The 14,528-nt window shown below is 55.9% G+C and overlaps 1 protein-coding gene across 3 annotated transcripts in view; it reads left to right on the top strand.

Annotated features, from left to right (window-relative positions):
* Positions 1-1,359: 1,359 nt before the first annotated feature.
* The window catches only part of SAMD11 (sterile alpha motif domain containing 11), a 44,070-nt gene continuing 30,901 nt past the window's right edge, over positions 1,360-14,528 (top strand). For 2 of the 3 annotated variants that reach the window (XM_036745635.1, XM_036745636.1), the window contains exons 1-3: positions 1,360-1,897; positions 4,285-4,376; positions 14,200-14,381. In XM_036745635.1, the coding sequence (XP_036601530.1) occupies positions 1,360-1,897; positions 4,285-4,376; positions 14,200-14,381 (812 nt within the window). Of the gene's footprint in view, positions 1,898-2,805; positions 2,881-4,284; positions 4,377-14,199; positions 14,382-14,528 lie in introns of those variants that run through there. The other variant, XM_036745637.1, reaches the window with a different exon arrangement.

Raw genomic sequence — 14,528 nt, 5'->3', positions numbered from 1 at the left:
CCCGGTTTCCTCTCTGTATCTCTCGGTCTCTGTCTCTCTGTCTGTCTCTGTCTCTTCCTGAAGCTCCCACCCCGTGCCAGGCAGACAGGGGTCCTCACTCCCGCTCCCGGCCAGCTCCCCACGTGGATGGCGGCTCGGGCTTCCAGACCCATCACCATAAATACCGACCCAGCAATTAAAGTCATTAATAACGGAGCGGGAGCGGCGGCGGCTGTGCTCACACGCTCTGTCTTGCCCGCATCCGTCAGTCTGGACTTCTCTCTTCCTTCGGGAGGAATTCGAGGCTGGGATGGCCCCGCACCCCCACCCCCACGGCCCTGGTCATTAATGGGCTCCCGCTCCGGCTCACAGCTGCCCCCGCGGCCCGACAGCTGGGGGGGGTGAGGGCCGCGGTCGGCCGTCGCGCACCCCCCGCCGGAGTTGGCGCTCGCCCGCCGCGCGGGGGCCGTTTAAATGGGCCAAGTTGGAAGAGCGGCGGCACCGGGGCAGCCGCTGGGGCCCGAGTCTCCCAACTCCCAGTGATCAGGCGCGTGTGTGCACACGCGTGTGTATGTGTGTGCGTTTGGGGCAGCAGGGGTGTGAGCGCTCCGGGGCGTGGGCCGAAGGGAGGAAAATGCTAGAGGCCGGGGCTGGAAAGGCTATGGCGAATATCCACTGCCCGGGCTCAGACCCGAGTGGGGACTGAAGCAGGGGGTACCCCGCGTTAGGGCGCCCAGATGGCTCGAGCCCCTTGAGCAGGGGGGCCCCGTAGGGCTCAGAGTTTGGGAGCCCCGGGCCGAGGGCAGGAGCCGCTGAGCTCGGCGGGTCGATCGGGGATCAATAAGTATTTCCTAGCAGCACCATGTGTCGGGCCGCAGAGCCCGCGGCAGGATGTCAGGTCTCGGGCCGGAGAGGCGGCCCAGCGAGCGGCACCGCAGCGCCTGCAGTCTGGGCGCCAGCAGCAGCAGCGGCGGCGGCGGCGGCGCCCGCCCCGGGGGCTTCGGCGCACTAGCTCCCAGGGCGCGGGCGCGCTGCTGGGGCAGCCGGCTGCCGGCGGGCGCCTCCCGCCGCCGCCACTGCCGCCCCCCGCCCCCGCCCTCGCCCCTGCCCCCGCCCCCGGAGCGCCCGAGGGGCCGCCGGCTCGCGGCAGCCCAACTCCAGCCCGAGCTCGGAACGGCAGCAGCAGTAGAGGGAAGAGGAGAAGGAGGAAGACCGGGAGGAGGAGGAGAAGGAGGAGAAGGAGGAGGAGGAGGAGGAAGACCAGGAGGAGGAGGAGGAGGAGGAAGACCGGGAGGAGGAGGAAGAAGACCGGGAGGAGGAGGAGGCAGACAAGTTGTTCTCTCCGAGCCCGAGGCTGCGCCCCGGTGCAGCCTCGGCACCATGCCGGCCGTCAAAAAGGAGCTCTCGGCCAGGGAGGAGATGGCCCTGGCCGCCTTCAACCAGCCCCTGGACGCGCTGCCCGACTACCTGGCGCCGCTGGCCGCCGCCGCCGCTATCCCCATCCCGGTGCCCGTGCCCCTGACGGGCCCACCCCCGCGGGGCTACGAGCCTCTCTTCGCGCCCCCGCCACCGCCCCCGCCGCCTCCCCCGCCCCCGCCGCCCCACCTCCACCTCCACCCGCCGCGCGCCTACCTGAGCCTGCCCCGGGCGCACCGGCCGCTGCCGCTGCCCCCGGATGAGCTGGCGCTGGAGCGCTTCTCCGCGGCGCCCGACTTCCAGCCCTTCCTGGACCACGGCGAGCCGTGCATAGAGGTGGAGTGCGGCGACAACCGAGCGCTACTCTACGTGCACAAGCTTTGCCAGGGGAGCAAGGGCCCTTCTATCCGCTACCGCGGCGAGTGGCTCACCCCCAACGAGTTCCAGTTCGTCAGCGGCCGCGAGACGGCCAAGGACTGGAAGCGGAGCATCCGCCACAAAGGTACGTCCCCTCTCTGGGACCCTGCGGAACGCACCGGTCTTGCCCTAGCACGAGGGGGACTGGGGGACCCCTCCGCCACCTCCTTTGCCCCGCCCAAAGGGGGCGCCCTGACCTTGGCCCTGCGGTGGCCCGAGGCCCGGCCTGGCCCCAAGGGGGCGCTGCCGAACCCGCCCCCCCCCCAGTCTGGGATACACCCTCCCCACCCCAGACATGCACATCTCACATCTACACTCGCACAACCCATGCTTGCTAGGCACTAGGGTGGGCCGAGGGCGAAGGATGCAGGAGGAAGGACCGACATCTCTCCCAGTCTCTGAGGTTCCCTTCTCTTCCCACCCCCTTCCCCCCAAACTTTGGGAGAACTCTGGGCTTAGGTAGAGGATCAGGGAGAGCTTCGGGCGATCAGCTCAGCCTCAGCTTTGGGATTCTAGAGGTCAAGGATGGGCTGTGTGTTTTGGGGTCTATGGGCCTGGGGATATGACAGGGGGAGGCAGTGTGTGCCTGGAAATGTGTGTGCCAGTGTCTCTGGGACTGGAAGTGTGTTTGAGAGAGACGGTGTGTCTATTTGTGTGTGTGAGTGCGTGCGCTTATGTGTGAGTGTGGGTTCCCGTGGGGGTTTGTGTGCCTGCGCGCCGGAGAGTGAGACTGTGTATGTGTTTGTGAGACAGTCTATGTCCATTTGTTTGTTTCTCTGTGTATGTGTGGATGAGACTGTGCTTGTGTGTGCGTGTGTATGTGTGTGTGTATGTGTGTGTGCGCGCACGCTGTGGGGAGGGGACAGGCGGCAGCAGCTGGGAGAGCCAGGGCGGGGAGGAAGGGGGGGGCGGCGGCTTGTGAGAGCGCGCGGGGTTTCCCGGAGCATAGTGTGGGCGGCCAGAACCCGAGCCGGATCGGGGAGCGGCGGCCGAGGCAGCCTAGAGAGCGGGCCAGAGCGCGCCTGTTTGGGGGGGCAGGGAGGCCGGCCTGTCGCCTTCCCAAGCCCAGTGAGTGCGGGCTCTGGGGGTCTACGCTGAGTTAGAAAGTTGGAGGGGGCCGATGGTGGTGCAGCTGCTGTGTGGGGGGAGGCATCCTACAGGACGTGGAAGAGGGTGCCGCTCAGCACTAGGGCCGGGGGATGGGCAGTAGAGTGGCCCTCTGCCCCCTTGACGAAACGGGAGAGGGCAGCCCCCGGCGGGCTGCGCGGAGGCGGAGGCGGTGGAGGAGCCGGCGGGGCGCTGGGGGCGGCAGGCTTGACAGCTCATTAGCTGAGCAGGCGGGAGGGGCAGCCCGGGGCAGGAGCCCGCAGGGGCCGGAGGCGGGGGCGGGAGCCGCCTCGCTGCAGTCCTCCCCCCACCTCCTGCCAGCCTAGCTGCCCGCGGGCTGGCCTCCTGGGTTCCCCCGGGAAGCCCCGCTGGGAAGCCGCTGTGCGTTAGGGAACGGAAGGCAGGCGGGCGGGTGCGCTGCGGGGTTAGGTTTCAGCAGTCAGTCTCCTGCCGGATCTGCGCGCGGCTAGGGCGGGGCGGGGCGGGGCGGGGGCGGGGGGGGGCTCGGCACCACACCAGCTCTGGGGCGGCCAGCCCTGGGGTCTGTGCCTCGGGCCAGGAGTAGGGGGAGGGGGCGGCCCCCCCCAGCCGACTTGGGTGAGGCGGGGCCGCCTAATTCTAGCCAGAAAGTTGGCTTGAGGTACAAGGGAGGGTCTGTATCCCTGTGCCCTGTGTCCGTGCGCATCTTGGAGGGAGGGGGGAGAGATGTGTGGGTGCAGGGGTTTGGATGGGAAAGACGAGGGGGTGGTCTTTGCGGTCTGTGCGCCTAGAATGCAAGGTGTGGGTCTGTAAGGGGTGTGTGTGTGTGTGTTGTGTGTGTGTGTGTGTGTGTGTGTGTGTGTGTGTGTGGTCTGTGCCAGGCACAGGAGGTCTGAGTGTGCAGGCTTTCCATCTTGTGGGTCTGGGCGTACTTGTGTGGTCTGTGCCCTGGCTGCTCGGTGGGGGTGCATCTGGGCACGTTCACAGCTTATATACGTGTGTGCCTCTGGGTGTGTGTGTGTGTGTGCTCCAAGTGCCTGCCTGTATCTGGATGTGCACATCTGTGAACAGCCGGGCCTCACTTGGAGCATGTGTGTGTGCACACAGGCTTTGTGTGGGTGCGCATCTGTGGATGGTTAGCGGCCGTGCCTTATGTGTGTCCGGGAGTCTCTGCATGTCTGTGCCACGTTACTAGCAGCTGCCCGGCTCCCCCCCCCCCCCGGGTGGAATGGGGCTCTGGCCAGCATTTCTCTGGTTCACTTTAGGCCCCCGGTTTGGGCTCGGGTCCCTGGCCCCCCGGCTCTAAGTGTGCGTTGGGCTGGCTCTTTCCTGCCTCCTGGCCTCACCTTACCTCTCTCCTTTTTCCTCTCTCTTGCTTGCATTCAGGGAAAAGTCTGAAGACCCTTATGTCCAAAGGCATCTTGCAGGTTCATCCTCCGATCTGTGACTGCCCGGGGTGTCGGATTTCCTCACCAGTGGTAAGATTTCCCACAGAGCCTTACCTATCCTGGTGCCTTCTGGAGTGGGAGCTCAGAGGTCCTTGGATCAGAGACCTAGAGCTGGCAGGTACCTTAGAGACCTTCTGCTACTACCCTCTCCCTTGAAAAGGAGAAAATGGCCCAGAGAGGTTAAGTCACTTGTCCAAGGTCACGCAGTTAGATGAATAAGCAGATTTGAACCCAGGTCCTCTGTCACCCCATCCCTGGCTTGTTCTACTTGTGTCTCTGGATGGAGAAGGAAGCTCTGTCCTAGGAAGCCCTTCCAACCTGGGAAGCCTAAGAACTCAGAGGGTTCGTGTCCCCCTCAGACTCAGAGGTAGAGGGGTTTGGAGATCTGCTTGTCTATCCCCACTCTCCTGCCCCTGCCCATCTTAGCAATGGAGAATGTGTCGGGCCCGGATAGCAGAAAGGACGAGAGCAAGGTCACACAGCAAGGAAGTGGCTTTTTCATTGAAGGTGAGGTCTTGAGCGGGGTGGTGAGAGACAGCAGCCCAGAAGTCCTGGGAATGATGTTGTCACAGTTCGATGGCAGTCCCCCGAGAGGTCCACAGGCTTACAGAGCTGGGTGAGCCAGTGGTGCCAGGAGGGCATCGTCTCCAGACATGTCCCAGTGTCCGTGTCCTAGTCACCAGGGCCCAGATCCAAGACACAGTCCAGCCAGGCAGCTAGCCCTTTGCCCCCTGTTTCCAGAGGGGTACTGGGAGACCCACTGGGGACAGGGGCTGCTGAGAGCTCAGGCATTTGAAGGCAGTGATGTGTGAGCGAGAGACATGTCCCCACTCTGGACATCTGTAGGGTGGGAGAGTACCCCCAGGCATCCATGGCATTTGAGGACGGAGGCCGTAGCCTGTGCCCCTGACCTGAGCACCTCTGAGCTGTGAGGGAAAGGCCTCAGGCAGCAGTTGCTACGAGGTCAGAACCTCCTGTCTGGGTATGTGAGGGCATAGCTCCCAAGAATCCATGGCATTTGAGGGCTGTGACCCCAGCCTGGGCATGCTTGGTGTGTGAGGGTACATGCCCCTGCTGTGGGCATTGTGGAGTATGAGCGAAAGGACCACAGTCATCAGTGACTTTGGGGGGCAGGGTGCTTGGTACCCGTGATGTGTGTGTGGTAGAACTGATCTATGTGTGAGGATGGTACTGTGGAATGGCAGCGCTTCAGGCCTGGGCATCTGTTCCACAGGAGGGCAGTGCCTCCCCCACTGGATGTCTGTGGTGTAACCCTGTGCACCCATCATGAGTGAGGATAGGGTGCCCGGCCTGGGTGAAAGCAGAACCCCTGGGTGATTATATGGTTCCTTGCCTGGGAACAAGGCCAGTGAAAAGACATGGAGTCCAGGGTCCTGGCCTCTGGATCCTGGCAGAAACAGAGTGTAGGTGCATGAGGGCAAGAGTGTGGTCACCCATAGACCTATGTGAGCTGGGAAGGTGCCATGGGATCAGAGCTGTAGAGCTGGGAGGCCCCTCCAAGGCCATTGGGCCCAACCATCTAGTCATTTTACAGATGAAGGAACAGGCTTGGGGGAGTGAATTGTCCTCCCCAAGGTCAGATCGGGAGTAAGCATTAGTCTAGGTGACCTTGGGAAAGTCATTTAACCTGAATTGGGTCAGGATAGACAGTGGGAGTGGGGCAGCTGAGAAACTGATGAATGGAAGACCCTTGAACAGGTATGGTAGCGGACTCAGAAACGTAGGAATGTGCAGACACATACACAGATACTCACATTCTTACACGGGCTTACCATCCTTGAAGATGAAGTTTCTCCTATGGGTTGTGCTGGAGGTTTCTGAGGCAATTTGCTTTGGGATTGGGGGGTGGGGGGGTGGGGCTTTGGCCAGAGTCAGTCAGGGGCAGGGGGCCTCTCTGTTCTTCTCTTTTGGGCCCTCCTCCCCTCTCAATGCAGCTGCACTGAGGCCTCCCGGGAGCTCCCCACCCACGTTTCCTGTTGGGGTGGGGGGAACCCTGGTTTTTCCCTACATTCCCCTTCCCCCGCCTCCCCAGTGAGGTTGCCCCCACCCCGCCTCCATTTCAGTGTCTTTGTAGGGCTGGCCCTTAGTAAAATGTGAAATAGAATCTTCCAACCATGTGGGGAGGTTCTCTGGGGAGCCTGAGGGGATCCTAGCACCCCTCCCCTCGTGACTCTGAGCATCAACACAAGGGCCCTAACTGCCTCTACCACAGACCTGCCAGTTCGAAAGTCTGATTCACCTTCCTGACTTCTCTCAGAACTCAGATGGGGTTTCCTCTCCCCGTTCTCAGAAGGTAACTCTGAGGTGCAGAAAGGAGCACGAATCTCTCCCCTCCATGCCAGCCCCCACCCCAGGTCATAGATGCTGGTGACATTGTAGGAAATGGATTTAGTAGTAAGGAATGTGGGTTCGAATCCCTATTACTGTGTGATCTCAGACAGACCCTGTCTCTTTCTGAATCTCATTTTCTTCTTGTATAAACTGCAGAGGGTCGGATTTTGTGTTTTCCAAGAGCCCTTTCTGCTCTAAATCCTGTGCTCCTGCATCATCGATGGAGCTGGGGCAGGCCCCAGCCTCCCTGGCTCCTAGCCTGCTTTCCTGCCTTTGGCCAGTCTCAGAAAGAGTGACCCTCAGGCTGGGCCTGTGTCCTGGGGCACTCCTCTGATTGCTGCAATGCTGAAGGCCAGCTCCTAGCCTTTAGGGCCTTCTTGCTACCAGCCCTGCTCAAGCTTGGTGGCATCTCAGCCCTTGGACCCTAACCAGGACAAGGACTGCATGACGAATCTGTCCCCCCACACATGGAGATACGCTCATGTTCATGTGTTCACATATATCTGGAGCTGAGATCATAGAAGCCATCTATCTGGTCCAACCATCAGTTATTTCATAGAAGAGGAAACTGACAAAGTCAGAATTCGAACCCAGGCCCTCCTGCTCCAAACCCAGTGCTCTCCATTGCACTGCAGAGACATGCCCCAGACTTCCCAGATCCTGAGGACAGGCATGTCCATGGTGCACATCCAGAAGTTCTGTTAGGTTGGATAGGGCATGGAAAGGACAGGAGCGTTGCCTGGGTTGAAAGCCAGGGAAGCCTCAGTTTCACCTTTGTGCAGTAAAAAAGCTGTCTCATCTGAGCACCTGTTGATGATGGAAACTGGAATGGGAGGTGATAGTTGCATGCCAGGGGTCAGAGGGTTGGAGGCTCCTTTGGAATCTCCCCTTCCCCCCCACTCTGGCAGATGCCACCTAGCCTGGCAGATCAAGGGGTCATCAACCTCCCCCTGCCCCACTAGTCTGGCAGATCTAGGGGTCATCAGCTTCTCTCTGCCCCCCTAGTCTGGCAGATCAAGGGGTCATAAGCCTCCCCCTACCCCCTAGTCTGGCAGATCGAGGGATCACCAGCCTCTCCCCCGCCCCAGCAGCAGACATGGCTATACTTGCCATCCCTGTTGCCCAGAGGGACCCCCTCTGCTGGTAATTAATGAGCTGCATGGAAATTACCCGTCATCTCATCTCCATCCGCCTGCCTGCCCGCCCTCCACTTGTTCCACCAAGGGGAGGTGAGGGAGAGGATGCAGATGTCTGGGCTGAGACTCCGTTGTCAACCCTCCCTCCCTCTCCTGCATGAGTGCATCCTTGCCCAGAGGCTGAGCTGGTTCTGAGCTCCACGCCCAGGCCCTAACCAGGGGAAAGGCCTCTCAATCACTTCTATTTCCACTGCAATCCTTTTTCTTTCTCTCTCTGACTCTTTAAAAAAAATGCTTTTTTTTAATCAAACCAGTTGGAAATAAAATGCATGTCTCTGCCCCTCACTCACCCCTAACCTCTGCTCTCCACCCCAAGTTAGTCTCAGATCCTGGTGGAGTCCAGAGAGGAAGAGCTTGCGAGTTGGAGAGGGGGGCTGGATGGTAGGTGCCCGTGCCTACACTCTTCCACATGTGTGCTGCTTTTTAAAAGAGAGAGAGGTTTATTTGTGAATGCCAGGGAGGCTGGCACTTGGCATGCTGTGTCTAGGTCAATACTTATCACTGTCAGTGTAGACCTGAGGAAGACTGGAACGATAAAGTGGGGGAGGCAGACTTCAGCCTTTGGCATCATCTCCTCCCCAGAGAATCTGATTCTCCACAGCGCCAGAGCCCTCAGCTCAAGCCAGCGTATCTGGTGGAGCCTCATCAAGTGGCGGACAATCTGTATGCGGGACAACATGTCTTTGTACATGTGAGTGTGTGTTTGTGCATATGTCTGAGGCTGGGGCTGCAGCTGCAGGTGTGTGTGTGTGTGTGTGTGTGTGTGTGTGTGTGTGTGTGTGTGTGTGTGAGAGAGAGAGAGACAGAGAGACAGAGACAGACAGACAGACAGACAGACAGACAGACAGAGAGACAGAGAGAGGGGAGGGGGGCGGATTGTCTCTGCGCCTGTGTGGTGATGTGCTGAAATTGTAAGTATATCTCTATCTTGGTACTTCTGAGGCAATGTTAGTGGGCCTCAGGGGGACCTGGGTTCTGATGCTGCTTTGGATGCCTGGGATCTGTGTGAACCTGGGCAAGTCCTTTAACTTTCAGGGCATGTTTCTTCATCTGTGAAATTGGGATAATAACTCCTGTTGTCCCATGTCCCAGGGCTGTGGTAAGGATTGCTTGGGATGCTGTGTATGAGGTATTTTGCAAGTCTTTAAGCCTCAACACAGGCTCTTATTATGTGTGAGAGATTGTGTCTGTACATAGAGCTGTGAGACTGAGCCTGTGGGCAAGATAGCACATGCTCCCTCACCCCCTGCAGTGACCCTGCTGTCAGCCCAGCCCCCCCCCCAGAGGTGGGGGTGGGGAGAGGGCCAGGGTGTTCCTGCTGTTTGGAGGGTGGGTCCTGGCCAGGTGGCAGGGCTGCCTCTGGGGCTCAGGGAGCCTGGGCTGGGTGTAAGGAGGCCTTTGTGTGTACAGTTGTGTGGCTGTGCTGGGGGAGCCTGGGCACCCTCAGGGAGCAGCCTCCCAACCTGCTCTCCTTCTCTCCTCTCTCTTCTCTCCTCTCTCTCTCTCTCTCTCTCTCTCTCTCTCTCTCTCTCTCTCTCTCTCTCTCTCTCTCTCTCTCTCTTTCTCTGTGTCTCTTCCCCGATCTGTCCCTCCATCCTTCCCTCTTTTCTCTTTCTCTGTCTGTCTCTCTTTGTCTATTTCTGTTTCTCTCCCCGCTCTCTTCCCCCTCTCAATTTCTCTCTCTCTCTCTGTCTTTCTCTCCCCCTCTTTCATTCTTTCTCTCCTCTTTCTCTGTCTGTGTGTCTCTCTCTGTTGCTGTCTTCTCCCTCTTTGCTATCTGCCCCTTCTCCTCTTCCCCGCCCCCGCTCTTTCTCTCCCTCTCCCTCTCTCTTTCTTTCCCCTTTATCCTTCCCTCTTTTCTCTTTCTCTGTCTCACTCTTTCTCCCTCTCCCCCTTTCTCCTTTCTCTTTCTCTGTCTCTGTCTGTGTCTCTATCTCTGTTGCTGCCTTCTCCCTCTCTTCCGCTTTCCCTTCTCTCTCTCTCTCCTCTCTCTCTCTTCTCTCTCTCTCTCTCTCTCTCTCCTTCCTCCCTCTTTTCTTCTCTCTCTGTCTCTTTGCCTGTTTCTGTTTCTCTCTCCCCTCTCTCTTCCCCCTCTCAATTTCTCCCTCTTTCTCTATTTCTCTCTTTCTGTCTCTCTCTCCCCCTCTCTTTTCTCTTTCTCTGTCTCTGCCTGTGTGTGTCTCTCTATCTCTGTCTCCTCCCTATCTTCATCCTCTCTCTCTCTCTCTCTCTCTCTCTCTCTCTCTCTCTCCCTCCCTCCCTCCCTCTCTCTCTCTCTCCCTCCTTCCCTCCCTCTCTCTCTCTCTCTCCCCCCCCTTCCCTCCCTCTCTCTCTCTCTCTCTCTCTCTCTCTCTCTCTCTCTCTCTCTCTCTCCCTCCCTCTCTCCCTTTCTCCATCCTCTCCTTCTCTCCCTCCTCCCCAAGCCCAGTGCCCAGCCAGGCTTTCTTCATGCTCTAGCCCCCCCCACCCCGCCCCCGAGGTTCAGAACCTCCTGCCTTCCCCTTCCCGCCGCCTCCCAGATGGATGTGAGGGGCTGCGTTGCCCTGGTGACGGGAGATGTGGGAGCTGGAGCTGGGGCCTAGGAGGCTGGTGGCCGAGGCCATGGGGGGCAGACCAGGCGGGGCTGGAGAGGCAGTGATTGAAGGAGATGGGAGGGAATTAGGCATTTGGAGGCCCCAGCCAGCCATTATTAAATAAGTCAAAGGGACTGCCCCCCCTTCCGCCCCCAGCCACATAATGATCGATAACTTCTTCCAGTGTAACTAGCAGAGAGGGGGCTGTGAGCCTGCAGCAGCCCAGCCCTGGATTTGGGTTCTCCTGGTGGCTCAAAGCACCCCTCTATGTTTATGAGACCCTGTCACACATCCGTGCTGTAACCCCTACATACACCACATCTTCACATCAGATGTGGAACATCATCGTAATCCCTAACACATATGACAGCTTAATATGTGCAGAATTCTTTGTGTGTTTCATCTCATTCAATCCTTAAAACAGCCCTGTAAGCTAGATGCTGCTGTTATCCCCCAAGGAAACTGAGGCTTATGCCACACTGTGCCATGTGCCACATACGTGACAGCAACCACATGCATGCCACATGCCACAAAAGCCACACCTGAGTTTAGATGTTACATGGCACACCCATGACAGCTATAAGAAAAAATTTCTAAAAGATTTAGGAATTAGCCCTGCAGTTCACCACAGGCCTCTAACCCTCCTTTGTGCCAGGGTCCAACAGCTTTGTCCTGGGGTAGAGGTGGTGTAGGGGTGGAGTGCACTAGCATGGGCTGGGTGCTAACTTCTTGGCCCTCCCTCCCTCCCTACTTCTTCAGGACTATCAGTGCCTGGAAGACAGATTAGGCTTCTTCTGTTCTCTGGGGTCAAAGAAAACAAATGTCTGGGGACCTGATTCACAGAGGACAGGTAGAAGTGGGACAGGCCTGGAAGAGGTTGGGACCAGGAATCCAGGCAAACCAACAAGCTCTGAAGAAGACCAGGGTCAAAACACAGGTGCATGGTCATGCTTCTGTTATTCTGGGCATGGGGTACATGATTTCTAAAGGTTTTTTAAAAAATATTTTAAATTGTTACTGCAATCTTCAGTTTTTATATCACCTTCATTTTCACAAATGTCCCTCCCTAGTAAGTCATCCCAAATCAACAAGCATTTATTAATCGCCTACTATGTGTGCTAGGTACTGTTCTGAGCCTTATAACAAAGAAATAAAAGGGGTGGCGGTGGTGGGGAAGCATTTTTACAAGACTAAACAACATGTTTATTGAGTCTGATGGTGTGTTGCAGCATTGCACACATAGAATGGCCTACCTTGGAAAAAAAGAGGAGGGACATACATTGTTTCATTTTGTCTTTGGGACCAAGCCTGGTGATTATAATTACATTGCATTTAGTTTTGTTGTTTCTTTTTCTTTCTATTTGCATCATTATAGTTATTGTTTCTAGACTTTCTCTGGTTCTACTTATCTCGCTTTGTTTCAGTTCATATAAATCCTCCAGGCTGCTCTGAATTCTTCATATCCATTGTTTCTTATAGCTCAGTAATTGTCTGTTACATTCATACGTAGTAATTGAGGACATTGCATTACATTGTGGACCACAGTATGTTCAGCCCTTCCCTAGTCTTTGTTTCTAGCTCTTTACTCTCATAAACGAACAAAAAAAAATGGCGCCGTCAATATTTTGATCCACATGGGGCCTTTCTTTCTGTCTTTGACCTCTTTGGGGTCTTAAAGCAAGGGGATCATTGGCTCAAAGGGTGATTCCAAAAGGCTAATTGTGGAACTGAGAGGTCAGTCCATGGAACAAGCCCAAGCTGCTTGAGGGCTTCAGGGACTGGGTCCTGTTGTCTTTCCAGTGCGTACCCACAATGCCTAGTGTGTAGTAGGCACTTTAATGAATGTTTGTCGATTGCTGTTGACTGACAGCAGAAGGTCCTAACTGAGGCCTAGATCAAGAAAAAGAGGACACTTTTGTGAAAGATGGCTTGCCTGGTTTTGGATTTTGGTTTCAACATTTACTGTGTTATCTTAAGCAAGTGGCTTAACCTTTTTGAGCCTGAGCTTCTTCATCAATGGAGCTCAGTGGGCAGCTGATCAGTGGGAGTCTAAGCAGACTACGACTGATTAAGGGTCCAGTTGGCTTGTTGGGGGTTCAGGCAGAGAGATACTTCCAGGTAGATGCAGCAACAAGCTATGAGATAGGGGTAGAAAGCCTGTTCATTCACTCACTCACCCATTCATTCATTCATTCATACCTAGATCTCTCTGGCTCCAAGACCAGTATTCTCTCCACAACACTATGCTGTGTCAAGTGCCACACATGTCACAGAAGACATACAGGTGTGTGTCTTCTTGGTAAACACCTATACTAGGTGTTTACTAAATACCTACTGTCCAAACAGCATTGTGCTGGGCTCTGGAGGGTATGGAGAAGAATAAATTCATACCCTCCAAGAGCTCACATTTTACAAGGGTCACAGAGGAATAGAGAAACAAGTTATTAGGAATCAGCATTTGGGGATCTTTGTTTTGAGCTCAGCTGGCTAAGAGTCAGGACTAGTTCCCTAGTCTGTGCTAGAGCTGAGTTCACAGGGAGATGTTAGAAAGACATCAAAAAGATTTTGAGGTCCCAAGTCCCTGGGCAGGGTGGGGGGGAGCTGTCTTGGAGTTCAGGGAGCTTCTTAGAAGGCAGTTTTGAACCAGAGGTAAGATTGGATGTGGAGATCAAGGGATATGAATATCTCCAAGAACTGGGATTGAGAGAGCAGGACTGGAGGAAGAGGAGGCTGGAGAAATACAGCTGTGTGCCATGCTATATTCAGTGACTGTGTTGAGTGTCAGGGTCACCAAAGAGGAGTCAGAATTAAGGGGCATTACCCAGACCAGAAGGAGCTTCAGCAGCCAGAGTTATCCTGGATGATGTCTCCTGGGCTCTCTCCAGATCCTGAAGCTGATCCAGTCTTGGTGCCACCACCATACAGGGCCACCAGGGGCACCCTGACTCCTTCTCTGCCCAAACTAAGATATGGAAGAAAAAAACCTTTTCCTCCTTAGTTCAGTTGAGTCAAAATTGGCTTTTTGCAAAGGAACCGAGAAAGAATAAAGCAAAAAACCCATATATAGAAAGAGGAGGGGACAGCAGCAGGTTTCTATAGTGGATGTAGCCAAGATGTGGCTACATCAGCTAATCTCCTCTTCCTACTCTTATCTCCATTCTCTGTCCTGAACCTATCACTACCACTTGAGAGTGGTAGGACCACAAACTTTAAGAGCTAATGGAATCCCCCAATGAAGAAGGAAAGCCTAACTTTTCTATAATCCCACAAGAATGAATGAAAAAGCATTTTTTTTTAAATTGGGGTTAAATAACTTGCTCAGAGTCACACAGCTAGTAAGTGTCTAAAGCCAGACTTGAACTCAGTTCCTGTTTAGTCCAGGTACCACCCAGCTGCCCCAAGAATGAATGAAAAGCTTTTAAATGCTTATTCTGGTTCAAGGACTGCGCTCAGTTCTAGGGGTAGAAATAACAGAAACAAAACAGGTCCCACCTTCAGGGAAGCTGTGTCATTGAGGAGTGGTAGCCAGGGAAGGTTGGAATTCCAGAAATCAGGAACAATAGTATCTTTGCCTTGATGCCTGCCTGGCCCTTTGGGTCTTGCTCCCCTCTTTTCCCAAGGAGCACAGCAATCCTATAGTGATGGGCCCTTACCTGGCCCTAGAATTTTTGGCCCTGGGGACAGAGAGCCCAGATGGGCCAGTTTTGACCCTTCTCTCTACTTCCCTCCTAGAACCGAGGTCGCCTGGCTGAGAAGAGGACAATCCCACTGCCCCCCACCAGGATCCCAAAGAAGGAGCTGAGTTCAATTTTCTCAGCAAGTGATGGGGACAGTGATGGGAGCAGCCCAGCCCATGGGCATCGGCCAGATGTGAAGCAAGAGGAAGACGTGCACATCAGTATCATGAAGAGAAGGTACTACTTTAGAAGATCCTCCCCTCAATAGGACATGGTGGGATTGGGGATTTTCTGGAGAGTTTTTGAGAACCTGGGAGGTGGGCATAGAGAGAAACATCATGCAAACCTGCTATTCTGAGCTGTGGGGTAAGAGATTCTGAGTAC

The sequence above is a fragment of the Trichosurus vulpecula genome, chromosome 2, assembly GCF_011100635.1.
Source record: "Trichosurus vulpecula isolate mTriVul1 chromosome 2, mTriVul1.pri, whole genome shotgun sequence".
Classification (NCBI taxonomy): Eukaryota; Metazoa; Chordata; class Mammalia; order Diprotodontia; family Phalangeridae; genus Trichosurus; species Trichosurus vulpecula.
The sequence above is the reverse complement of the archived record's forward strand: the minus strand, read 5'-3'. Positions and strand labels throughout refer to the sequence as shown.